The sequence below is a fragment of the Microtus oregoni genome, unplaced genomic scaffold, assembly GCF_018167655.1.
Source record: "Microtus oregoni isolate MIOR12 unplaced genomic scaffold, Mior012 000002F_ref0000024, whole genome shotgun sequence".
Lineage (NCBI taxonomy): Eukaryota > Metazoa > Chordata > Mammalia > Rodentia > Cricetidae > Microtus > Microtus oregoni.
In genome coordinates this window covers 68,030,524-68,058,380 of record NW_024543061.1, presented here as the reverse complement: position 1 = coordinate 68,058,380, position 27,857 = coordinate 68,030,524, and the positions used below count along the sequence as shown (strand labels likewise).

Below are 27,857 nucleotides of genomic sequence, written 5' to 3'. Positions count from 1 at the left end.
ATTTTGGTTTTTCGAGACAGGGTTTCTCTGTGGCTTTGGAGCCTGTCCTGGAACTAGCTCTGTAGACCAGAGCTGGTCTCGAACTCACAGAGATCCGCCTGCCTCTGCCTCCCGAGTACTGGGATTAAAGGCGTGCGCCACCATTGCCCGGCTCTCAAAGGCATATTTTTACAAAGCTCCTACAGTTTTGACTTTCATTAAGCTCATCAAGGTTTTGAGACGCCCGTGTCTCTATCCAGTCATCATCCAGTGTCCTGCTCATCCAGGTCCTATGCCAATAGCATCCACCACCAAGCATCGTGCGTTTGGCACTTCCACCACACAGGTGCTGGTACCCTCCCTCACCCCAGCCTCATGAGCAACCCCTGCCCCATCTCATTGCCACGACTTCCAGGTCTTTACATTGCCTTCTCCTGGAAGTGTCTGCCTGTTGTCAGTGACAAAGCGGAGAGACCTGGCTTATGTCCAGAAACCTCTGAGGACGGGCTCTGCTCCCAGGCTATCTTCAGTGGCGGTGGTTGGTCTTTTGTACATCCCCTGCTAAAATTGGGCTTGGGTAGGAGCGGAAGGGATTCTAAGCCTCTGTTGTCCCTGGGGTTCTACAGACAGAGTATGCTCGCTATGAGAACGGCCACTATCTGTACCGCATCCACCGGTCCCCGCTCTGTGAGTACATGATCAACTTCATCCACAAGCTGAAGCACTTACCCGAGAAGTACATGATGAATAGTGTGTTGGAGAACTTTACCATCCTGCAGGTATGCCCGGGGCAGGTGCCCAGGGTGTAGTGCATAGGTGGGTGGCACCAATGGCTTCTCCGCCCAGGGCTTTGACCGTCGCCTTTGTCTCACCTACAGGTGGTCACCAATCGAGACACGCAAGAGACCTTGTTATGTATTGCCTATGTCTTCGAAGTGTCGGCCAGCGAACACGGGGCTCAGCACCACATCTACCGGCTCGTGAAAGAATGACAGACTTGCAGAATGATGGTGGGGGGACAAATCCAGGAAACGGGGACCTGGGAGGGAACCTTCAGGGAGAGTCCCCGGAAGTGCCAAGAGAGCTGAGCGAAGGAACCAACTGCCTGATCTTGCAGTGCCCAACCCCCAATAAACCCGAGGTGTCAAGTGTTTTCAGAGGAGCTGGTCTGACTGTGTGAGCCCAGAAGGGCAAGGGAGAAGGGGGCACCAGGAGGCAAGCTGGAAGCAAGCCCAGAGATGCCCCATGGTCCTGGAGCCAGAACCCCAGTGGACTCAGCCAGACACCAAAGCTCAAGACCCAGTGGCCCCTCCTCAGCTGCTGGAACCCTACACTCTGCTGCTGGTCACACTCGTGGCCTAAGGACAGATGGCACGTGGGTCACACACCCAGAGAACGCAATGCGTGACCGCGTGTACTGTCAGCCGCATGGCTGCCCGAGGATAGCTATAGCAGAAGGCCCCACCCCTGCTAACAGGGCTGGGTTTAGGTTTGGCTGGAGACTGGGTAAGATTTACTCAGGTGGCCCCCGCAATGGCCTTGCAGGGGTCAGTGGTTCTAGGCTTAGGCAAGGCTTGGAGGTAGGGAGTCCCGCTTCAGGGCCATCGTTTCCAGCTGCTTGACCCTGTCAGGCTCCTCAGCTTCTCTCTAAGTCCCTTTTCCTCTCTGCTCAGCACTGGTGAGGAGGAGCTGCTGGGTCGGGGTGGCACACGTGGTAGGGGGATCTGAGATTTAGGAAAGCTAGGGCTATGAAAAGAAACCCCGTCTCCAAAACAAAACAACCCCCCCCCAAAAAAAAAAAAAAAACAGAGTAACAGGACACAGTGCCAGTTAAATGATCTGACTCTCAGCCCCTTGCTTCCCTCCCTCTGGAGAGCCTGGGTCTGGCTCTCTGCTGCCCTCTCCTGGCTTTCTGGTGTCCGCTTCCCTAGTTGGAGCCAGTTTCTAGTAACCGGGAGCCTCAGGAAGAAAGATCCAACCTGGACATGTTTGTGTGTGCCCAGAACTCAGGGATGTATCTATGGGGATGCAAAAATGGGCAGGGCAGCATTGAGGGGATGCTACAGCGGTGAGGAGCAAGGGATCTGAAATCAGTCTAGCGTGACCTTGATGTGCAACCCGTGGTGTGTCAATGTCATGGTGCCTCAGTTTCCCCATCTGTAAAATGGGTATAACATTCACCTACCTCGTGTATGATCAGTGCCTCATGAAGTGCTGAGCACATCCACATATGCAATAAATATACATTGGTACTAACCATGGGAGCTGCCGCTCCTGCTGAGGAGCTGGATGGGGGAGCTATACACTGGAGTGGGGTGATCCTACAGCAACTGCCCTTCAGATAGGAGGGAGCCAGGGGTCTCAGGGAAGAGGTAGCCTTTGAGGGAACAAGTTCTGATATTTATTGATGTTATTTCTGTTTAATTTTGGTGCCGGGGCGGAAAACCTCAGGGCTTGGAATGGGTGGAGTGACTGTGCCAGAAATATGCAAATTAAGCATATGGGAGGAGTCTGGCTGCATCTCAGATGAGGAAGACAGACAAGCCACCCAGTCTTTCTGTGGCCCCCAAATTCCCGTTTAACCCATACCTCTCCACCATGGTAGGATGGTGGCTAGATCTAGACCTGCTCCCTGCTGCACTGTGTAGAGATCCTGCTGTCAGAGGGGGGTCAAGGGTCCTGGAAAGACTACTGCATCCCTGGACCTATGATGAGGACTCCCCCCTCACATGCAGGCCTGTGTTTGTACCCCCCCATCTTACCCCCACCCCCACCCCCGTGTATGTTGCCTGGCCAAGCTGCAGCATTCTTGAAAAGTCCCAGACTCAGACATTTCATTGTGGACAGCCTCTAGGGACATGAAGGACACACCATCTTTTCCTCTGGGAAGCAGGTCAGTCCAGATGTTGGGTCCCAGTGTGGATCATGAGTTTTTCCTGTGTGACCTGACCTCAGTGGCCTAATGGAGAGTCACCATAGAAGACAGTAGTCTCGGTTGTCTGTCACTTGAGCCGGGATGGCTTTGACTAGGGCGCCCTCATCCCCGTCGTACCAGTCTCGCTGATGGTTCTGTACTGGTGCCATTGTTTCTTTATTTAGATGAGCTCGCCCTCTCTGGTCTGGGCTACTACCTCCAGTAATCCTCCTGCCTCAGCTTCCTGAGGAGCTGAAGTCCTATTTTAAGGATTAAGAAAGTGAGACCCCGAGAGCTTAAGGAAGTTGCTTGGGTTGTTGGTGTATTTTCTGTTTGCTTTGTGAGTCGTTGTTTAATTTCTGAGATGTGGCAGGCTCTGGGAGTGTGTCCATGAGCAAAACAGCCAGGGTGACTCTGAGCTGATTGTGGACTAAGGAAGGGGTGACTGGACTCAAGTTAAAGAGACTTGTAGGCAATGGGAAATGCTGGGGTTGGGAGGGCACCAAGGTTAGCTTCATAGGAGAGGCTGCCAAGGCCCAGAATCTACACTGACTCTTGAGCCACAGTGGATCCGAAGGAACATTGGAGACAGGGAGGGGATGGGTGTGCCCCAGGGGTATGCCGAGTGACAGAACTGGGATATACCCCAGCCAGCACGCCAGGTAGATGCCAGGTAGGTGGTGTCTCTTGTGTCGCCTGCACTCCGCGTGTGGATGTACACTCTGGAGTTCTCACTGGGTGGGAGCAAGGCCTGGAGGTGTTAAGCAAGGGAGTGCATTCCTTTGATACTATTTTTAGAGAACAGCCCTAGAGTCTTTGGAGTCTACAAAGGAGCAGGTGTGATTGCTGCTCTTGAACCCACCCAGCATGCTTCCCTGGGCATTTGGGGGGTGATCCCATCCAGCAATGCTTCCCTGGGCATTTGGGGGGTGATCCCATCCAGCATGCTTCCCTGGGCATTTGGGGGTGAACCTACCCAGCAATGCTTCCCTGGACATTTTGGGGGTGAACCCACCCAGCATTCTGCCCTGGGCATTTGGGTGAACCCACTCAGCATGCTGCCCTGGGCATTTGGGGGTGATCCCACCCAGCAATGCTTCCCTGGGCATTTTGGAGTGAACCCATCCAGCATGCTTCCCTGGGCATTTTGGGGTGAACCCATCCAGCATGCTTCCCTGGGCATTTGGGGGTGATCCCATCCAGCATGCTTCCCTGGGCATTTGGGGGTGATCCCATCCAACATGCTTCCCTGGGCATTTGGGGCTGGAAACCATTAGTTTTCTAGGTCTGTTCTATTTGGCAGCCGTGTGAGAGAACAGGGAGAGTAGACCAGAGAGGGTCACCCGTGTCACCAGGCCTGCGAGATGAGGAAGGGTCTAGGAGCCAACTACGCTGGGAGTGAAAACCCTCCTGGCGTTACTTACTTAGCAGGAAATGGCAGAAATGGCAGTAGGTGGGAGGTTTTCTGCTTCACAGGGTCTGACACTAACAGCAGATTGTAGCAGCAAAGTGTCAGAGAATGAAAGGAATGTGTCCTGACCAGAAAAACAAACGCAAGCACAAAGACAAAACAAAACCCAAAAAAACTAAAACAAAACAAAAACACCCCCCTCACACACACACATACAAGGAACTAGTATTTGTGTATATGAGTGTGCTCCAAACCCACAGGCGAAGGGCCAAGATCTGGTCTTACATCCTTGGTCTGTGGTGTACCCATTCTTTCCCAGGCTGGGGGTTGAGTGCAGGAGGCCTGAGGGTAGGCGTGCAGGAGGGAGCTTTCTGAGACCTCGGCCAGCCAGGCACAGAAGCGGGAGAGAACTGTGTGTTTCCCTCGGGTTCCACCCAGCGGCTGCCTGTGTGCCACTCCTGCTGAAAACCTCTTCTTAGAGCTACAGTAGTAAGGGGGCATTTTGGATAATTTAGAGGTTAGAAAGAAAATTGCCTTTTCCTTCAAGAGTTGACTCTAGATGGGATGTAGCTAACTAATATGCCCAGTCAGGTGGCCAAGTGCACACCTTTGCTCCCCGCCCCAACATACACTCAGGAAAAGACTGAGGCCAGCATGAACGGTGGAACCCGATCTCTGAAATAAAAGTCCTTTGAGAAGTGTCTGGAACTTGGCTTTTGTATATATATCCATGGGTAAGAAAGGACAGATGGGCACGGGCCTTCCTAGCGAGCCAGAGCCCAAGCGGTGGAAATGGTGGTTTTTTACACTCACAGATGTCTGATATTCGATTTTAAGGCTTTTGTATTTTTTTCTATGTAAACCCCCTTCATCTCTTCAAATCTTCAGTAAAGTCTGTTACAAACCCAGAGGTCTGCGTGCTCATCATTTCTCTGTACAGGACCGTACATGAGCGGTGCACACTGGGACTGGCCCGTGCTGAACCAAACCAGTGGGAGCAGGACCTGAACTCAGAGCTGAAGAGTTCAGATGCTCTTGAATAGGGCATGGTAAGAGGCTGCCCACCTTCCCACAACACTCCCAAGAACTAAATTCTCATCAGTCACTGAGCTAAACTGAACTAGTTTGGGGTTCAGAGAGGGCTGATACAGAAACCCCACCTGTACCTGCTGGACACTTTGCTCCCCATCTTGATTAAGGAGGCAGGAGGCCTTGCCTGGATGGCAGGGCCTGCCTTTCAGTGGGCACCATCCTCCCTGGACCAGACTCGGGAAGGACACCCAGATTCTCACTGGAGTTGGGAGCTGGGTCATTACTGAGAGGTGAGTTGGGGCTAAGAAGAGAAGCTGTGGCAGCCCTGTGCTGAGACACGGTGCGTTTACAGACAGAGGAGGAGAAGGAGCAGGAGTGTGATTTGCTCTCAGTAGTAAAGGAGAGGTTTGGGGGCCAGGGGAGGCCAGCTGCTACTCACAGGGAGATGAGGATAGAGAAGTGACCACTTCTGACAGAGTCCCCTGCCTCCTTTTCAAATGACAGGACTAGACCCCTCTGTTTTTATCTAGACGTGTGGTCATTCTTGGTAAAACCGTATTTCCTAGTTTCCATTGCAGTCTGAGGTGGTTAACTGACTTAAGTTTGGCCAGTGGAGGTAAGTAGAAATAAAATTTCCAGGAATAACCTGAAAGGGAGAGGGCATGCACTTTGTTCTGAGGAGTTATTGGGAGCGTGCTGTAATGTAGCACAATTAATAAAAACCCAGAGACAGAAACTGGGGTTCAACCTGAAGGTCAGAAAAGCAAAGCAGTCAGCCTCTGGCTCTTACCTTGACCTGTCCAAAATGGCGAGCCTGCCTCCAGGAATCTCAGAATGAAACTGAGCTGAGAGCTGTCTCCTCCCATCTTATATTCCTCTCTAGTGCTGGGACTAAAGGCATGCACCACTACTGCCCAGCTTCTATGGAAAACTAGTGTGGCTACTGGGATTAAAGGTGTGTGTCATTGCTGCCTGGTCTGTAAGGCTGATCAGTGCAGCTGTTTCACTTTCTGAACTTCAGGCAGCTTTAATTACTTAAATACAAATGAAATATTGCACACTGTAATGGCCAGTTTTTTTGTTTTTTTTTTTTTTTTTTTTTTTTTTGGTTTTTCGAGACAAGGTTTCTCTGTGGTTTTGGAGCCTGTCCTGGAACTAGCTCTTGTAGACCAGGCTGGTCTCGAACTCACAGAGATCCGCCTGCCTCTGCCTTCTGAGTGCTGGGATTAAAGGCGTGTGCCACCACCGCCCGGCTAATGGCCAGGTTTTGTGTAGCTACAGTGGACTCTGAGATGACCTTAGACGGGCACAAGCTAGAGCAGAAACACACAAGAGTGTTACCTACCTCGAGTAGGTTTCACATGAGGAATGAAGTTTTCTGTTTGCCCCTTTCATTGTGTCTAGTTTTTTGAATTAGCAGCCAAACTTAATTCTAACACACAACAGTATTCAGTCTGGGAGCAAAGTTGGAGGCAACAGAGTTAAGGCATAAAGACGACGACCATGATGATGATGGTGGTGATGATGATGGTGACGATACCTACCTACACCTTCTGAGGCAAACCTGTCTCCTTCCTTAGCCCTCCAAACGCTTGCACCACAGGCATGCGCCACTATGCTCAGCTTTTCCTCGCACTTTTCAGTGTATAAAACACTTCTGAAACCTTCTCTTGCTTGATGCCCACGGCTGCACTGTGCTCCTGCAGGCCGTTCTTTTCATGGATGAAGAGGCTTGGGAAATCAGTAACTAACTTCAGCTGCTCTGGTTTGAGTGAAGTGTCCCCACAGGCCTATGTGTTTGAACACTTGATCCCCAGTGGGTAGCACTGTTCTGGAATGTTCCAGAACCTTGCTGGTGCCAGTGCCCTAAAGTCAGCCCTTGAGAGTTCCAGGTCAGCACACTTCCCATGCTCTCTGTGTCCTGATCGGCGCGGAGGTGACCAAGCTACGTCACCAGCTCCACAGCTCCTGGCGTGAGCAGTTCTTGTGACCGCAACAGACTGTACCCCCTCAGACCACACCTCACTTCTTCTCTTTGGTGTCTTATCACAGGGACCGGAAAAGTTACACAACCTGGCAAGTACTCTACAGGCCTTTCCACCTCCGCTTGGGCTGGCTGCTCAGCCCAGCTCTTGTGTCTCACGAATGCAGGTGGGCTGATCACGGGTGGTCAGGGCTTGCCTGAAGCTGGCTGGGACAGGGTGGAAAGCCCGGAGAGGATATAGTTTAGAGGTGGGAGCAGTTCAGCAGTACAACATTTGCCTAGCGTCTGTGGCCCTGGCTTGCATCCAAGGAAACAAAATAAAAAATTAAAGCAAGATGAAGAAAGCAAATTTTTATTTTTCTTGTACAACAATCACCTTGTGGCTAAAGCAAGGGAGTGTGGTTCACAAGAGGCTGTGGAGAAAAAGGGAGCAGATGACCAGCTCCGTGGGAGGGAAATGTGTTTGCCAGTTGGCGGGCTCACAAGCCCATCCTAGACATAATCAGAAGTCCCCGGATGCTTAGCCCGAGTCTGGGGAGTGTCTTATGACCGTGCCTTTTTTTAGGGATTAGGTTTTTTCAGTCCTCCCACCCCCAAGGTCAAGTTGGGAATTAGGAATTTGCCACCATATTCTCATTCTGTCTTTCCCCTTCAGTAACGTTGTTTTGAGACAGGATCTCACATAGCTCAGGTTGACTTCAAACTCACTATTTAGCTGGTTAACTCATGACCCTTTCAAAGATGGGGATCATAGATATGCACCACCACCATTGTCCCCAGTGACATCTTTGCTGATATCTTTCCAGTTCCTTTCTTGAAACGTAGCCCCCAGTCCCGACACTGACATTGGGGATTGCGTATGCCCACTCTTAGGGTGTGCATTGACGGAGGCTTAGAGCTACTCACCCAGGTTCTCCCTGCCCTTGTAGCCAGCCATGTGCCTCCCACTCCCATATACTGTCTTCCTTCGCTCTGAGAAACAAGGAGCCCTAGGAAATCCCGTTCTGTCCAGTCCTCTATGGCTCTATAACCTTGACGTGCTGGAGGGAAGCACATTAAAGCAAGCCTCAGATGCCTGCTCCCAGTTGGCCGGGGCCCCTCCCCACTGTGATCTGCCCACTTGCTCTTTCCCTTCATCTCTCTGGTCTGGGATTCCTGGCTGTGCTCCCTGGCTTTGATATCTGCTGCTGCGCTCTCTGGTTTGGCAACTCACCATGTTCCCCTTGTGATTTTGGGGCCTCTGGATTTTATTGGTCAGCCTGCTGCTGTGTCCCCTCCTCTGGTTTTATGTACCCTACTTGGCCTTTCATGAGGAGCATTCCCTCTGGTTTGGACTCTGCAGAATGCTATGGCTAAGCCAGGATTGGAGGTGGCCTTGCAGTGGCCTGTGGCACCTTAGCTCTGCCCTTGGCCCTAGCTGCCCCTTGAGGAAGACACACATGCAAGGTGCATCCCATAGCCCTTTCTGATTGGGCCTAAGTGTCTGACTCACTCCAGCTGCTAAGGATGTGGCTGCGCCCCACCCACATTCCCTGTGCAGGCCCAAGCCAGTTTTCTTATTAACCAATGGTATTCGCAGCACACAGAGGGGACTCCCACATCACTTCACTCACAAATGGCTGCCATAGCAGCTGTCCCCTAACTAGTTTTATGATCTGTTCCCTGTTAGATGATTGGGCACACACGTCAGCAGAAGAAGTGAGCCAGGAATGACAACAGGCCGAAGCTCTCCTTAGACGAAGGCCCAACTGTTGTACCATGTGGGCTGGTTGAGCTGAGAGCGATTCCAGGCCTTGTTACCTGGCAGGAAAGAGCCTGCATGTACCCAGGCGGCCACTGGTGAAGGGCAGCCACTGCCGGGGCTTTTTGGTGAAGGATGGCCACTCCTTATGGGACTTGTTACTGTATGACCTGGGACTCCCTGGAACTCTAAGGTCTTACTACCCTCCCCTGTTCTTGGAACTTTACACCTTTGGGTGACTCCTAAGCATGTTCAAGTTTGAGAAGTCACTGGGGTGGACTTTTCACCAAATGAGAAAGCTCCACCCTCAGGCTGTAGTGAGGCTCAGTGATTTCTTCTTGTAGATAGAGCAGGGGGCTGTGTTGTTGGTTGGTTTTAACTCTTTTTTTTTTTCTTTTTCTTTTTCGAGACAGGATTTCTCTGTGGTTTTGGAGCCTGTCCTGGAACTAGCTCTTGTAGACCAGGCTGGTCTCAAACTCACAGAGATCTGCCTGCCTCTGCCTCCTGAGTGCTGAGATTAAAGGCGTGCGCCACCACCACCTGGCTCTGGTTTTAACTCTTTAGGGGACCTGCCACCCAGCTCCCAAATAAAACACATGGAGGCTTATTATTCTTATAAATGTCTTAGTTTGACTTTTGATTTGTTTCTATCCAGCTTTTTTTATCTTTTTTGTTTGCTTGGTTTTGTTGTTTTTTGTTTTTCGAGCAAGGTTTCTCTGTAGCTTTGGTTCCTGTTCTGGAACTAGCGCTTGTAGACCAAGCTGGTCTTGAACTCACAGAGATCCTCATACTTCCGCCTCTCTGGGATTAAAGGTGTGCACCACCACTGCCCAGACAGTTTTTCTTATCTTAATTAATCCATCTCCCTTTTGCCTTTGGGTTTTTACCTTTCTCTTACTTCTGCAATCTTACTTTCACTCCTACTCCCTAGCTGGCTGGGTCACTGGGTCACTGGGTGGTTGGCTGGGTGGCTGGGTGGCTGGGTGGCTGGGTGGCTAGGTTGTTGACTCCTAGTGTCCTCCTTTCCTTGTTCTCTTGTTCTTCCTTCTCTCCTCCCAGATTTCTCCTTCTATTTATCCTCTCTGCCTGTTAGCCCCACCTATCCTTTCTCCTGCTTTGCTATGGGCCAGTCAGCTCTTTATCAGGTGTTTTAGACAGGCAAAGAATCACAGTTTCACTGAGTTAAACAAATGTAACATAAAAGAATGCTGGTGTGGGAAGTCCTGTATATGTGTTGCTTTTAGTGGTTAATGAATAAAGAAACTGCCTTGGCTTGTGATAGGGTAGAATAGAGCTAGGTGGGGAAAACTAAACTGAATGCTGGGAGGAAGAAGGCGGAGTCAGTAGATGCCCTCGAGCCAGAGGAGAAAGACACAAGCTGCCAGGAACCTTGCAGGTAGGCCAAGACCCTCGGGGTAAAATATAAAATAATAGAAATGGGTTAATTTAAGAGATAAGAGTGAGCTAGAAACATGCATAAAGCCAAGCAGTGTTGTAATTAATACAGTTTCTGTGTGATTATTTTGTTCTGGGCAACAGGGAACAAACAAGTGGCCTCCTCCTACAACACAATGCAACACATCTTTGCATCATAGTAACAAGTGTTCCACAGCATAAACAAAGGTAGCATATCTTAAAATAATATTCCACAACAGGGTTGGGGTTGGAATACAAGGGGCGTCTGTCCCTGGGAAAGGTCTGTAGTTGAACAGCATATTCATCATGGTAAAATTATTTTTCTCTTTAAAGAAAAAGATACAGGGGCTAGAGAGAGAACTCAATGGCCAACAGCACTTGCTACCCTTGCAGAGAACCTGCATTCAGTTCCCAGCATCTACATGGCAGCCCACAACCACCTGTAACTCCAGCTTCAGGAGATCAAGACACCCTCTACTATCACCTATGGGCACTGCAGGCATGTGGTACACAGGCATGCATGCAGGAACACGCAAATACACATAAGATAAAAATAGTAAGAAAATCTTTGAAAATACAGCAATAAAAATGAATGCAAGAAAATTAAATTTCAAGGAGCCACTATTGTTCCAAGTTTATATTGACACATAATCTTTTCTGTTTGTTTGAAACAAGATCTTGCACTATATTCCACCTGGACTAATTCTCCTGCTTCCAGTGTGCTAGGCAATTAACACCATGCTTTGTCACATGCAATCTTTTCAACTGTGCAAGTTTAAGAAAACAATGTACGTGCAGGTCCTCTGCCTTCACGTATGCCTGTGCACCGCTTGTGTGCAGTGTCTACGAGGTCAGAAGGCATCAGATACCCTGGAATTGGAGTTACAGATAGTTGGGAGCTACCATGTGGGTGCTGGGAATCAAACCCCAGTCATCTGGAGGAGCAGCCAGTGCTCTTAACCACTGAGTCATCTCTCCACTTCCCTTTCCTTTTAAAAAAAGAAAGTCTCACTCCATTGCCCATGCTGGTCTCATTCTCCTGAGTGCTAGAATTACAAACACAAGCCACTAGGCCGGGCTCAGCTGGATTGCTTCATAATCTAAAATCATCAGCAGAATTTTTAATGTCTGAAGAGAAGTTTTATGCATGAAAAAGAAGACTTGAAGATCTCTGTGTATTGACTTATTTCGAACAATTAAAGGACTAGCTTTATTGGGTTTATCTTGTGCATGTGTTACTTTGTGTATCAAGCTAGTGTATTTGTGTTAGGTCTCGTTCACTTGTTCTTTGATTAATGCTCAGTTGCCTCACGAGTCCTATCAGTATTTAACATCGCTTACAAGCTTAATTAGATTAGCTTGGGCTATTTAAAATAATTAAGTATCTCGGCATGGTGGATCTCACCTGCAGTTCCAGCACTTGGGAAGCCAATGAGTTCTGACTACAGGGTGAAATCCTATTGCAAAATTCGAAGAAGAAAAAATACAAAATGTAGCGTTTTAAATGTTTACTATCTAACCTGTCCTAAGATGACTTACAAATCTATCTTAGATCCTCAGCATTTAACACTAAATCAATTTAACACTATCAATTTTTTTGAAATAGTTTTAGGAAAATGCTATTACTAAGTATGCCAACTAATTTTAAAATTTAGAGAAAATGGACAAACTCTTAAAAAATATAACCTACCTATCATGAATAGAGACAAAGGACTATTTATGTAGCCACTGGGGAGTGAATAAGGAGTTACAGTATCTCCCCCAGAAGAAAGCACCAGAAAGTGTTTTTTTTTCTAGCAAGTTCTAGCATATACCCATTGGGAGAATAACTCATTGTTAAGCAAACACCTAGCCTATGTGAGACTCTGAGTTCATTCCTCGGAACACACACACATACACACACTTATATACACACATACACACACTTATATACACACACACATACACACACTTATACACATACACACACACACTTATATACACACATACACACACACACACAAACATACACATACATAAACACATACCCAGTGAGGAAGGGAAGGAAACTCAGACACATGAATTCAAATTGTTATAAATCCTCAAGTAGACAAAAAAGGGAGCAACCCCAGCAGATTTTACCAGGCTGAGAACCTTTGAAACTACAACAGAAAACTAAAAGCTAGGCGTGGGGCACATGATTGTAATCTCAGCATTGTGGAGGCAGAGGCAGAAGGATCTTTAAGTTCAAATTCAGTCTGGGCAATAGAGCAAGATTAAGGCCAGCACAGGGTACATAACAAGCCCCTGTCTCAAACAAAAAGGAGAAAAATAATAAAGTAGGGGAGCACCAGATACCATTGATATGATTTAATAAAATATGCAATAAAGAACAAAATTCCACAATGGTTTAATAAAAGAGAATCATGACCACATTCCAGCTCTTCCTAGGACACAAAACTGATCTCATCTTGTTAAATTAAAAGCAGTAAATGTAGCCAGGCATTGGTGGCACACACCTTTAATCCCAGCTCTCAGGAGGCAGAGGCAGGCGGATCTCTGAGTTCAAGGCCAGCCTGGTCTACAGAGTGAGTTCCAGGACAGCCAGGGAACACACAGAGGAACCCTGTCTCAAACAAACAAACAAACAAAAAGGAAAATGTTACAGTTGTCTCAAAGGACACAGAAAAACTGGGAAAAGGTAAACATCCACTAAAGATTAAAAAACAAAAACAAAGGCCTCTCCAAGTAGGATAATGAGAGAAGTTTGTTCACCCACTAAAACCTACAATGGGTGGAGAACTATCCGGAAGATCCCTTTGAAAATCGGGAATAAGATAGGCGGGATGTACTTTTCATGAAGCTGAACGCCCTTCTAGAAGTGTCAGCCAGCCAGCCAGCCAAGGAAACATAGTCTAGGAACCAGACAGTGAGAAACGTAGTTCGGCAAGACATGAACCATGAAAGCACAAGAAAATTACAGGAAAGGTTTTGTGGGTCTGGAGTTATTCAGAGATTCACCAGTCTGACTCAGGTTTGGGTTTGGTAAATTAGAGGCTTTTTATTAAAAAGAGACTGGTCAGGACCAAACCAGAGAGAGTGCTCCAGATAAGGTCCCTGCTATTGTCAGGCAAAGGATTATATAGGCAAAACCCACAAAATTATAATCTTGGGAAGCCAAATTAACTCATATTGTGTTTGGGTTTTGGCAAGGCTTGATTTTGTAACAGACTCCAGTGGGTTCCTCAGTCATCTAAGCAAGCAGGTGTTTCACACAAAAGCAGAATTTAGCCATCAACCTGTTTAATGTTGTGACCTCATAGAAATAGCTGAGGCACTGAAATATTTTGCAACAATCAGCAATTTTTTAAAGACTAGCCCAACTGTTTCAGAATATTTATTTACACTGTGTGAGGATGTGCAACTATGATTAATTTAATAAAGAGCTAAATGGCCAATAGCTAGGAAAGAGAGACAAGAAGAATTTATAAGGGTAGAGAAGAAGAGGAGAAATCTAGGTGCTTGAATTATGCCAGAGAGATGCCAATAAGACACAGAGGGAGTTGGACATACAGAATGAAAAGAGGTAAAAAAGCCAAATGATAAAACATAGATTAAGGGGCTGGAGAGATGGTTCAGCGGTTAAGAGTACTAACTCTTCTTCTAGAGGTCCTGAGTTCAATTCCCTGCAACCACATGGTGGCTCACAACCATCTATAATGAAATCTACTGGGGTGCAGAATACTGTATATGTAATAAATAATAAATAATCTTTTAAAAAAATCTCAAAAACAACAACAACAAAACCCCAAAAAACAAAACAAAACAAAAAACCCCATAGATTAATAGAAGAAGACTAATTTAAGTATAAGACCTGGCGGAACAAACCTAAGCTTTACTAATTAATAAGTCTCTGAATCATTATTTGGGATTATTTGGGAGCTGTGTGGCTCTTCCAGAACTCAGCCATTGTCCCAATTTTCTCAATATTTTCAGGGTCCCCTAAAGATGTTTGTTGTCACCCCCAGACAATGGGAAACAGTCAAGAGGCGGGGTGGGTGGGTTTTGGTCTTTTGATGGATTATGGATGTTTATCATCATTTAGGGGGTTGACTGCAAGTTGTTGGTCATGGTCAAGGAGGAAGCTAAGCAAAGGAGATTAGATTCAGGGATCTCATTCTGAAGATAAAAATGGGGGATAGAAATGACAGGCTAAAAGGATAGATTATTGAATCTACTTTTAAACTAAAAAAGCAACCATTCATCTCAAATATTTTATATTAGTATGGATTTTTGTATACTGATGCAAATTTAAGGCTATTTTAGTTATATGGTATATATACTTCTACTCTTATTTAAGGCACTGTACCTACCTATGCAGTTTATTTAACAATATAGAATAAATTTCTAGTCCTTGAAAGCTATTGTTATAAACTGTTTAAGATAGTTAAGAAGCACAGGTTGGTAGTTAGTCATCTATAATGAACAAATTTGTAGTCATGTTAGGTATGTTTTCAAGGTCAAACATATATTTTAGAAAGATAGATGGTCTTCAAACACTTCAGAGATATGGCATTTAAGATGTTTTAAAAACATAAGGCATGACAGTGAGACAAGTCTGTTCCTGACAGTACCAATTTACTTAAAAAAAAAAGATAATGAGTAATAAAGAACCTCCATATTAAGTTCACTTTCAATGTGGCAAAGCTAGCCACTGGGCAAGAAACTAGCCTATCTTGACTGCTGGCAGAATGCTGTCCAAATTGGATGAGCAGGAAGCAAAAGAAAGAGACTGCTGAACTTTACCAAGACAAGGTAGGACAGTTCTTCAAAATTCCTGCTTCACAGAAAAGTCTGTCACTATTCTAGGCCTGTGGGCTGAAGATGGATGCCCTACCATTGCCCAGGAACCTTAGGTGCGTCTACAGGCAGCCAGCTGCCTTTGTCAGTTCTATAGTTTTGGATGTTGCTTGCTTTGCACTTCCTATTTACTTAGGTAATATTATATCCTTCTCCAGTCTTTGATAGGGTTGAAGACTAGGTAGTTATAGTTACAGTTTTCCCTGTTCTCAAATTCAGTCAAGAAACTTACATAAGAGATGTAAAGTTTATAAGATTGAGAGACATAAATGCTTAAGTTGTTTATCTAAAAAAAAAAATGCCTTAGGGTCTAAAAAGATCTTTTTAGGATGGTAATACAAGTTATGGTAGAAAATTGTTTAGGTATAAAACTTTGGACTCACAAAGATAAGATAGATAATACAGTACCTTCTCCAAATTTGGCAAATATAAATGGGCTGAACATTGTGAATGTAATTCTTATCTGATAATTGGTCTTATTGTACATAGGTTTTTTTTTCCGATTAATTACGCATGCAGACCTATTGTACATAGTTTTACTATGTAAGAGGTAAAACTTTTCTTTTTTATTTCCATAAAGGAGGAAAACGTCGTAGGATATTTGTACACTGCATGAAGGTGTGTTGCTGTGATTGGTGTAATAAAGATCTGAATGGCCAGTGGCTAGACAGGAGAGGATAGGCAGGGTTTCTGGCAGAAAGAAGTGAAGAACTGAGGGGAATGAGTCTGGGTGCTCGGGAGATGCCAATGGGAAGCGCAACAATCTGACATAGGGGATGGAGGAAAGGTAACTGAGTCATGCGATAGAATGTAGATTAACCGAAACAGATTAATTAAGTTATAAGAGTTAATTAGAAAAAGCCTAAGCTAAGACCAAGCATTCATAATTAATAAGTCTGCATTGTTATTTGAGGGCTGGTGGTCCCAAAGAGGAAGCTTACTACACCCAGTTGCACCAGGAATTGTACCAGCTGAGGGTACATTCAAGGTGGGAGCAACATCTTCGTGGCTTACACAGCTAAAAACACCAGTTTGTATAAGCCTAGCGCAGCAAATTTATCCTCTAAATATACTGTTCATCATCACAGTAATTAGGTTACTCAGCAACGTAAAGATCGATGTGGGGATTTGGACGTTTTTTCCTCTGTGAACAAATCCCTCCGAGGTGTAGTTAGAAAGAAGAGAAATAAGTGTGGTAAGCATAAAATGATACCTGGGGAAATAGCCCAAGAAATTCAAACCTTTTATAGAAAAAAGTACAGTTTTTCCTTCCAGTAAAACATAGGTATAAGTATACTTACACGGTTTGTTAAGTGGTCACATTTCACGGGTAAACAACAAACAATATGGGCCTTGACTCCTTTGCTCATACATTTGTAAAAAAAAAAAATCTCCGTTCTTTTGAAAGTAGATGAAAGTGCGGCTCAAGGGGCCAGAGGTAATCAATAGCTTACGTGTTTGTTGTACAATCATGGTGACTGGCATTCAGATCCCTGCACCCACCAAAAATGCACACATCTCTAACTCCAGCTCTAATCTAATTTTTCCTAGTGTTTCCTAGGGACGAGTTCAGGGCTTGTGTAATTGCTAGGACTGTCACCAAGGCAGTGTGAGTATCTTTTTCTCAATGAATCCTATTGACAGTGCTGAGATTTTATTTACTCTCTTCTGGCAATGTACTGATCCTTGGTGAGTTGGGACCTGCTGTGCAACAGTTTCCTCTGAGATTGAAACATTCCACCCTGAAAGGAAGCTCCTTAAGGGGGAAGGCAAACAACTCAAGAGAGCTCAACAAGTCCCTGAAGCTGACCAGATTCACTAGGGGTTTTCCTGCCATAGTAAGCAATAAAAGCTGAGAGTCCCTCTCAGATAGAAGGGAGCTGAGCAGCAAGGAAGACTCCCAGAAGAGCCGATCTCAGGTCAGCTGCCTGGAAGAAGCAGAAATCAGACAGCCGCTTGGAGGAGGTTTAGACCAACCGAGTCTCTTGGAAAGGACACTCTGTTGAGCTGCCTGGAGGCTGTGCAGTGTTTCCGGTTCCCAGCTTTTGTGATATCTCGTCTCATTCACTTCAAACCGCAGCTTTGCTAGGGCTATCTTGAATTACTTGAAAAGTTTTAGTCAGTTTAAAGTTACGTTTTTTTACTTAATTCGTCAGCTCAGTATTGCATATCCCATCCCCACTGTGGAAGTGGGGATTTCGTGTTTGGGTTGATATTGTCAATTATACAATAATTCATTTTACATGGGATAAACTTGTATTTAACTTTTCTGTTCATTATCTTGCAGTTGTGTTTATGAAATTTTTATTTAATAAAGCTTAAAGTTGTTCAGAACATATTTTGCAAGACCTTGTGCCCCCATTTCTTTTATGGTATAGTAATGAAACCTGTGTTACGAGACCTGGAAAGCCAGTGTCCAGGGAAAGACTCACCAGCTTAAGCCATCTATACACTGTGCACACGAGTGACTATTATTCTGTTCTGGGCCTCTGCAATGAAGTTACAATATTCCAGAGAGAATCTGCTTCCTTATCTTGGGTTGTATTGGAGCTTAGTTGAGCAGAGTCCAGTGTGAGCCCTGTAGAGTTGCAGCGTTGGGCAAACTTAATGTAATAAACATAGGGGCATTTCTCACTGAAGCTACTCTTCATTGTTGTAAATGGAAACTCAGGTCCACTGCTCACCACTCTACCAAAAACTGAGAGACACACATTGGTAAAAAGGAAACTGTGTCTTTATAGGTTTGTCCAGATTTAGGGAAAGTTTCTCAGTTCTCTTCTGATCTACACATTTCTCCTTTTCTATATATCAATCAGCTTGGTTTTTTGTTTGTTTGTTTGTTTTTGTTTTTTGAGACAGATTTTTCTGTGTAACAGCAGTAGCTGTCCTGGAACTAGCTCTTGTAGACCAGACTGGCCTCGAAATCACAGAGCTCCTCCTGCCTCTGCCTCCCAAGGGCTGGGATTAAAGGTGTGTGCATCACTGCCCAGCACAATCAGCTTGTTGATGTATAGAAAAGACAACACAGAGCTGGAGAAATGGCCATCTAAGTGTGAGGATCTACACCAAGGGTCCAATTAGGATAAACCATGATGGGTGACTGAGACATCAGAGCCCTGATCCTTTGTGACAGAATGGATTTCATCTTATCTCTTTCTTCTAGTCTTTCTTTTTTAAATGAGATTAAAAAAAGAAAGGCACATTTCATGACACTTAGAAAATGAAGAGCTTCTAAGGCAGAAACATATATCAAAAATGATTTTAAAAAAGTGATATATTTGATGCTATTCAGGACTTTAAAATTGATGTGTATTGAAACACAAACACTAATGAGGAAACAATATCAGAATTTATAGCAATTGTGATGGTAAAATCTCTGTTGTCAGATGATGATGAAGGCATAAATCACAAACAATCCCACACCAGTTTGGAATTATGATTAATAGGATGGTATTTATTTAAAGGGGGAAAAACTTACAAACAACAGCCCTCTGCGCAATCAGGAAGGAGTATAGTTGCCTGAAGCGGAGCAGGAAGCAAAGAGAGAGAGGAAAGGGAAGTGCTGCTTTTTTTTAAAGGGAGAGAGACCACACCCCAATGGGCTGGTATCTCAGTGGCTATTGGTTGAAGGAGTGGAAGGACCTCCCGCAACAAGATAGTGAAGATAGAGCCCATATAAATCAATAAAATGCCAAGACTTTCCCCTCCCCAAGTAAATTAACAAAAAAAAACACAATTCACAAGTAATAAGCAAATACTCAACAAGCGTGGGAAAATAGAAACACAAACAGAACAAATAGTTCTTAACGTATACACAGGTAAAGGTTCTCAAATAATTAAAAATTCTGTAGGCCTATTTTATTTTCTGTGTATAAGTGTTTTGGCTGCATATATGTATGTGTGCCACATGTATGACGACTATCCTCAGAAGTCAGAAGATGGCATTGGATCCTTTGCAACTGGAAGTATGGGTAGCAGCCACCTGGTCCCCAGGTTCTGAGAACCAAACCAGGGTCCTGTTGCAAGAGCCACAAGTGTCTTAACTGCTGAGCCTGCTCCCTCCAACAACCCCCCGGGGGCCCAGTAAACAATTTTTTTTTTTTTTTAGAGAATATTCTTGAAAATGTTCAGCTAAGGGTTGGGAATACAGCACAGTGGTGGCATGCTTGACTAGCATGCGTGAATCCCTGGGTTTGTATCTCAGCACACATAAGCCAGGCATGGCTGTACATTCTTATAATTCCACCACTGGGGAGGCAGGGGCAGGGGAATAACAAAGTTCAAGGAGCTGGAAAACATGAAGAATATTTGAACAGAAAACATAAACAGCACAACTGTATTCTTGCATCATAAAATAATTTAAATTGAGGAGGTTATTGCTCATAGCCCGTGTTGCTAATGCCATTAAATCTCTATTAGATATCTCGTTTAATATCCTGGGTATACCCCATGCCAAATGGCAGAGAAAGAACATCTGGATTGGTGGACTGAAGGACACTTGTTTATAACACATCTTTGTGAGCCAAAGAACTGTCAGGGTATTCTAATAATCAAGAAACATCTGGAGACTTGCTGACGTCTCTAATTCCAGGATAAGTCCCAGAGAGGCCTCTCCATGAAATCAAAGACTGCAATGTTATTAATAGCAAGGTCTGTGCAAATCAGCACTGAGGTCTGGCAGCTAAAGAGGCCCACGGATGGGCACCTTTGGTGGGGCACAAAGCTGTAGCTTAAAAATGCTCATGGATGAGGCGCTCCGTGGGAACGTGGAGAAAATGGCCAAATTCAGTGAGAAGACTAAGTTTCCAAGCGGTTGCATTGCAGATGGCCCTGTTCCTTCACATCACACCGCTTCGTGTTCACTTGGTGTCTCGGGGTGTGACATAGCTTGCCTACAGTAAAGGTGGGTCTTGCCTACAGAGTGGGTCTGCTAGTGTAGCCGTGAGATTACAGCCATGACTCAGATGGTCCGGGAGGCTTGGCAGGAGCCTCACAGTGAAACCCCTCTGCAGTGGAATCAGTTCAGCATCATGGATTTCATAAGGCCAACAGTGACCTGGACAGTGATCATTACTAGGTCTGAAAAACCAGCAGAATACTGGCCGCCATCAGTGGCTGAAGCGCTCGCCATGCAAGCGTGAAGGCTTGAGCTTGGGATCCTTAGCGTTGATGTGAGCAGCCAGGTGTGTGGCAGCAAGGCCTGTGATCCCAGGACTGGAAGGCAGAGAGAGGAGGGTCTTGGGAACTCGGGGGTCAGCCAACCTAGCCAATCAGTGAGCTCCAGGCTCAAGAGAGACCTTGTCTCAAAAAATAAGGTGGAGTCCTTAATCCTAGTACTCAGAAGGCAGGAGCAGGCAGATCTCTGTAAGTTCCAGGCCAAATTGGTCTATATAGTGAGTTTCAGGCCAGCTAGGGCAACACAGAGAGTCCTTGTATCAGTCTCAGGGGGGAAAAATCAGTGTGTGTGTGTGTGTGTGTGTGTGTGTGTGCGCGCGCGCGCGTGTGCGTGTGTCAGCAGTGTCTTAGAACTGCAGAGGAAGGTTAATGATTCTATTGATCTCATGGTGAGCCAGGAATCTTATACCAAGTATCATTAAGAGGCATATTATGTTTAAACACTAAAATATAATGGGAAGAGTGTTAAAGGAAGAGGCCTGACACTGACCTCTTTACACATGCATGCATGGGTGTGTGCACTTGCACACACACACACATACATACAAACACACAAAGATAGGCTCTAGTACTTTGTGCACTGTGAAGTATGCTAAAGCAAACACAAAATGGTGTTTGATGCACTCTTTCCTCGCCTGTCTGTGATCAAGACACAGCAGGAAATCCTACGTTGTACAAATTGAATGCAAGTATGCCTTGAAAATATAAAGCAAATCATGACAGGGGTTGGAGAGATGGCTCAGATGTTGCAGAGGGTCAAATTTCAGTTCCTAGCACCCACATGGCAGCTCACTATTGTCTTTAACTCCAGTTGCAGAGGATCCAACGCCGCCTCTGCAGGCATTTGCCAGGACCTGCATGCATACAGCATTCAAACATACTCAGGCCCACACACATGAAACAGAATCAAATCTTTAAAAACAAAGAGCAAGGTGAAAATGGAAAAGGGGGAATGATTTATGTTGTCTTATAAAAGAGCTGGTTTTAAAGCAGGACACGGTGGCCTCTGCCTCTAATCCCAGCACTTGGGAGACAAAGACAGAAGGAGCAGATGTTTAAGATCATCCGCTACACACTGAGTTTGAGTCTATAGGAGGCCCTGTCTCAAAAACAAAACAAAAATAGGACTGGAGAGATGGCCTAGCCCAGGAACAGCACAGGCTGTTCGTCCAGAGGATCCAGGTCAATTCCAGCGCCCACATGGCAGCTCCCAACTGTAACTCCAGTGGCAGAGGATCTGATAGCCGCTTCTGGACTCCACGTGCACAAGCACAAACATAGGAAAAACACTCTTAAACATTAGAAATACATGATAAATATATCTTTAAAAAATGAAACAGGGCATGAAAGACGGCTCAGCAGTACTCACTCTTAACTGCATGTTTTGGTGCCGTTTAGCTGCATTTAATTAAAATGTTCTGCTGCAGGTAACTATTACCTTGCAAAGAGGAACAAATTTTCACAAAACATGACTCTACAAATGACTATATATTATCTACCTTGTACTGGGAGAAAGAACGTGGCTAAAGTACGGTGTCTCCCTGAAGACGCAAATCTGCTTTAAATAAAGGAAAGCGAATACAGTCTTGTGAATAGAGAGCGTTTCTCTGCAGAGCTCCACTGAGCACGCACACTCTCAAGGTGTTGTGGGGAGAAACTGAGCTCTGCAGCCAACACCGCGTACACAAACATGCCTTAAATGCTTTGTTTACTGTAGCCCACACCCTAGGAAGCTGGAGGAGGATCCTGTCAAAATCATTACGTGACAGGTTTCCTTGAGATTTGTCCTGGTTTAAAATCTGCCTCTTTTGAAAAATGCTTCTTCCACTCAGCATCAAAGTCATAATTGAGTTGGAAGTTCACATGTGCTGACACTCAGGCAGCAGGGGCCTGAGACAGACACACGCGGAGCACTAGGGATGCGTTTTCAGGCCCTACAAAGAGAAAAGAATCTGAGCACTCAGCTTAGCCTCAGTAAGAGTTTATGCCTCTATCGGACATGTGGAACAGCACTGCTGTAGGCTCTTCGAAATCAAAATGTCACACTGACATAATGGGATGGAGAGGTGCTGGGAAAGACAAGGGGCCCGAGGCTGATGTAGTTGGCATATTATAATTCGACCACTCAGACCTGCAAGGCTGACTGAGACGGCTGCTTATCGTTTTCTGCTTTATTCAGACTGCATGTGTATAGCCTTTGTCTTGAACAATTTGCTGTTCCTATCATACACTTGACAGCAGGACATCCCAACTCGTTCCTGGATTTTTCCTCCTTTCCTCACTCCAACTCACAAAAATCCCCGCTCTCCCCCCTCCCACTCCCCCTTTCTCCCCCTCTCCCCGCCTGCCACTATCCCTGATTAAAGTTTTCCTATAAGGTGATCTACCCCAAACTCCAAGATGCAATTCATTTGAGAACCTTGATCCACCCCTGGAGTGGGCGCTTTTGTCCTGTAACCAGTTTCCTCTCAATTCCTTACTTTGTGTCATCTCTGAATTCTTTCTTTGATGGAGACAGGGCATATGGGCAGAAGTTTCTATCTCTGGTCTGTATCTTTGAGGTCTTCCCAGCCCCCCCCCCCCCCCCCCCCCCCGCCCAGCCTACCATTTATGGCAATTCCTTGAAAGTACAGGAGCTAAGAGGAAACACAGTGAAAATGGCAAATTACCAAGGATGCACACAGGCTGTTTTGCTCTGAAATGTGTATCATTAGTAATAGATTAGTGGTAAACAGAGGACTTTCCTTATATCAAAGCTGTGTTGGTCCATAAGTGATTTTCCTTAGGCAAATGGAGCTGAAACAGACTTCAGCAAGAAAGGGAAATCTCGGGGCTGGAGAGATGGCTGAGCGGTTAAGAGCATTGCCTGCTCTTCCAAAGGTCCTGAGTTCAATTCCCGGCAACCACATGGTGGCTCACAACCATCTGTAATGAGGTCTGGTGCCCTCTTCGGACCTACAGGCATACATGCAGACAGAATATTGTATACATAATAAATAAGTAAATATTTAAAAAAAAAAAAAAGAAAGGGAAATCTCCTAGCTTGGTTGCTGTGCCAACAGGCATCCATACTTTCATCCCTACCTAAGGAAATAAAGCAGTGCTTAGCTACTTCCAGGGATACTTTTATTCAGAGAGTACCCCTGTGCCTTCAGGGCTCCCCACTCAGTTTGTACCTGAGACACTCAGAGCACACCATTTTCTCAGTCTTAAGGTCGTAAGCAGGCCCTGCTTGTAAGCAATGATTCTTGTCTGAATTCCCTATCTGGTGGGGCAGCCAGCAGGACAGACTCTTGGGCTATCCAAGCAATCTCCCGAGGACCACTTATTTTTTGTTAGTATTCTGGTTACAAAGTTATATATCCTGATAAGCGGGCTGCTGCCAGTTCTAAACTTTCTAATTCCTGCATTTTATTCAGCTTGATGGTTCTTGGCTGATAGAAAAAAACACCCCAATTATAACACTAGAGACTTTTCAAACCAGTTTTTCGGTGTGTTTGTTTTGGGACACAGCCTACCTATATATCCCTGGCTGGCTTGAAACTTGCTAGGTAGTCAGGATTAGCTTTGAACTTGCTGTGATCCTCCTGCCTCTGCTTCCAGGGTGCTAACATTACAGGACTACAGCATTACGCTGCTTTAAAAAAAAAAGACTTGTTGTTAAACTAATTTGGTGGTTTCGAGCCACCTTTTTTTCTCCCAGTAAAATGGGAAACAAATTTAAAACAATAACAATACCTTCCACAAAGAAAAGGCAAGTGGCCAGGTGGTGGTGCAAGATTTTGATCCCAGCACTTAGGAGGCAGAGGCCAGCAGAGCTCTGTGAGTTCAAGGCCAGTCTGGTCTATAGAGCGAGTTCCAGGACAGCCAGAGCTACACACAGAAACTTGTCCTGGAAAAGAAAGGAAAGAAGGAAGGAAGGAAGGAAGGAAGGAAAGAAGGAAGGAAGGAAGGCAAGTGCTACGTGATGACATGAAATGTGTCTGTTTTGTTTTTCTGAGACAAGGCCTCTACAACTCTAGCTAGCCTGGAACTTGCTATGTGACCTCGAATTCACAAACATCTATTTGCCTGATTCTCCTCCTGAGTGCTGGGACTAAAGGTACAAGCCATTAGACCTAGCATAAAACATTCTGATTTTTATTTGGATGATAATCCAAATGGTTTATATCAAACTGAAATATATTCCTAAAATAATTAAAACTAAAAGACATCGCTAAGTGGCTTAGACACAAAATCTTAATGTTAGTTACTAGACTATTATGAAAAATGTGCTCAACTATGTTCATAGCAGCTTTGTTTGTCATAGCCAGAACCTGGAAACAGCTCAATGCCCCTCGACCAAAGAATGGATAAGGGAAATGTGGTACATTTACACAATGGAGTACTACACAGCAGAAAAAAATAACGACAGCTTGAATTTTGCAGGAAAATGGATGGAGCAATAAAACATTATTTTGAGTGAGGTAACCCAGACACAGAAAGACAATTATCACATGTACTCACTCATAGGTGGTTTTTAAACATAAAGCAAAGAAAGCCAGCCTACAAACCACAATCTCAGAGACCTTAGACAACAATGTGGACTCTAAAAGAGACTCACAGAGATCTAATCTACATGGGGAGTAGAAAGTATAAAAAGACAAGATCTCCTGAGTAAATTGGGAGCATGGGGACCTTGTGGGAGGGTTGAAGGGGGGAGGGGAGAGACAGGGAGGGGAGCAGAGAAAAATGTAGAGCTCAATAAATTCAATAAAAGAAAAAAAGAAAAAATTTTTAACACAAATGACTACCAGTTTTTTAAATTCAAAATGCTATTGAAGGAAGCAATGCTTTAGTCATATAGTTCTCTGGAATATTTTTTCCTCCATGGTTCCTACCTCCAGATTCCTGCCTTGCAGCCCTGCCCTAACATCCCCCTGTGATGGACTGTGACCTAGATACATATGCTAAACAAACCGTTTCTTCCCGAAGCTGATTTTGGCCAGAGCACCGTCACAGCAGCAGAGAGAAACTAGGATGAGCATGTTTAAGAAGAAGTTAGAACGAGACAAAAGGGAAGTAGGCTATTAAGTTTCTAAGTTCCTTTTCAAATGGAACCAATTTACCTTTTCTTTGAAATAAGTCTTGTGTTTAAATTATTTTATATAGCATATATTTAAACACATTTAATAAACAGTACCAAAGTTCAAAAACAAGTTTGCAAATCCATCTGTTTTCCCTCAGTGCTGGGACTGAATCCAGGATCTTACATATGCAGGGCAAGCACTCTACCAACCCACAAAGCAACAGCCCACCAGGAACAACAAAAAACCCTTTCAATCATACAGTTGAAAAGACAAAAATAAAACACTTATTCTAGTGGACTATAGAGCACATATTTCAAAACAGTACACATTTGTGATCAACTGCTTCCAACTGGTAATTCTCTTTCCTTTTTTAATAACATGATGCTTTGGGAATTTCACATCATGCACCCCAATCCCACTCACCTTCCCATCCCTCCATATTAGCCCCTCATCACTGCAGCTTTCAAAAAGGAACCCCCTCCCAAATTAATTAAAAACAAAACAAAGCAAGCAAGCAAACAAGCAAGCAAGCAAGCAAGCAAACAAAAACCCAATCTCTGTTCCTCCATCCCCCAACACCTCTTCATTCTTGTAGTGATCTTGGGAGTTAAGGTGCATCCTGCATTATACCCTTTGGTCCAATAGCCCCACCTGCGCATCACTTCAATGAGTTACTGGTCTGGCTCAAGGCCTCTGGCACATAATCATCATTGAACCCTCACAGAAACTCCTCTGAGATATCCTGCTGTTGCCCCAAGTCATGGGGATCCTGAGGCTATGGTTTCTTCACATCTCCAGCAGATCATAGATGGGTAGAGGGCTGTGAGGGTGGACAAAACCAGGGCCCAGAATATGGACCTGGCTGGTCTAGTTGGTAATTTTCAAAGTAAAAAATTTGCTCAACTAATTTAACTGTATGATCTGAGCTGTGCTAACCTCACATAGCCAGGGCACAGAGTGTCCCTTACTGGAAGTTCCTGATTGAATCCCGGAGCTCACTCTAACAATTTAGACTATTTAACACCAGTATTTGAAACCTTAAGGATTTTACAACTTACCTATGTAGTTCTTTGGTTTTCGTATCTATTCTTGTCTTGCAATCCTCCAGTAAGAATTAGAATCAGCCAGCACTCAAGAGGCAGAGGCAGGTGGATCTCTGTGTGTTCGAGGTCCCCTGGTCTACAGAGAGAGTTCCAGGACAGACTGCAAAGCTACAGAGAAACCCTGTCTTTAAAAAAAAGAAAAGAAAAGAAAATGGAACCAATCCTGCCAACAAACAGCAGTCACAATCATTACAGTCAACATCTGGATTTATTAGCAGCTATCCAGACACCCTCAAAACAAAGAAAAACAAACCAATGTATTGAGGTGTAATTGACACAGAATAAAATTAACTCCCCAGGGAAAACATCTTTCATTCTACAGTCCAAGCTGATCTTGAACTTGGAATCTTCCCAACTCAGCTTCTCGGTGTGAGGTTTACAGCCCTGTGCCAGCATGCCCAGTTTATTTTCCTTTAAAAATGTATTTTGAAGGGCAGGCATGGTGGCTCATGCCTTCAGTCCCAGGACTCTAGAGGAAGAGGTAGGTGGCTCTCTGAGTTTAAGGCAAGCCTGGTCTATGTAAGGAGATCTAGGACAGCGAGGGTTACATACAGACCTTGTCGCTAAATAAATAAATAAAATATTAGCAAGTAATTTACTTGATGAACCTTGATGAATGTAATTAATATTTAAGTGAGTTATCATTAGTGCCACAGGTACCTAGAAATTGCTTTTGCTGTAAAATATTGACTCATCATTTGGGCTCCCAAGGCAATAAAGACCCAGAATCACTACCTTCATTTGTATCTGTCTCCCTTACTCTCTGGATATGTCATCACATGTATTAGGAGTCAGCCTTAACTATGCTAATTATTAAAGAAGTGCTTGTTTAAAAAACAAGAGTAGCTAACCTATTTCCAACAGTCCAGAGAGAAGAGAAACTGAGGCATCTTGTCATAGCTTTCGTGATGTCCTATTCTGGATCCCAAAAGGATGCCTGAATGTCTCCAAATAATGTTTTAAATCTGTAGTTAGTTTGGATTCCAGGAATAGTAGCACCTCAAAGACAGACTGTCCCCTCAGCAGTGGGAGCTTCTACATGCCATGTAGAAGCAGAGCTCAGATAATGGTCAACCAGACCACAGAGATAAGGACCAAGCAGATAACACGCTGACCAAGCTAAAGTTCATATCAGCGCCACGATGAAGGACTTGTAGTCACTGAACGTCCCAACACAGTCACATTGCTTACCCC

The 27,857-nt window shown here is 44.9% G+C and overlaps 1 protein-coding gene across 2 annotated transcripts in view; it reads left to right on the top strand.

Annotated features, from left to right (window-relative positions):
* The window catches only part of Tead4 (TEA domain transcription factor 4), a 79,071-nt gene extending 73,865 nt beyond the window's left edge, over positions 1-5,206 (top strand). For both annotated transcript variants that reach the window (XM_041641115.1, XM_041641106.1), the window contains 2 exons: positions 606-758; positions 858-5,206. In XM_041641115.1, the coding sequence (XP_041497049.1) occupies positions 606-758; positions 858-971 (267 nt within the window). In that variant the 3' untranslated portion in view covers positions 972-5,206. The remainder of the gene's footprint in view (positions 1-605; positions 759-857) is intronic.
* The last annotated feature ends 22,651 nt before the right edge of the window (positions 5,207-27,857 follow it).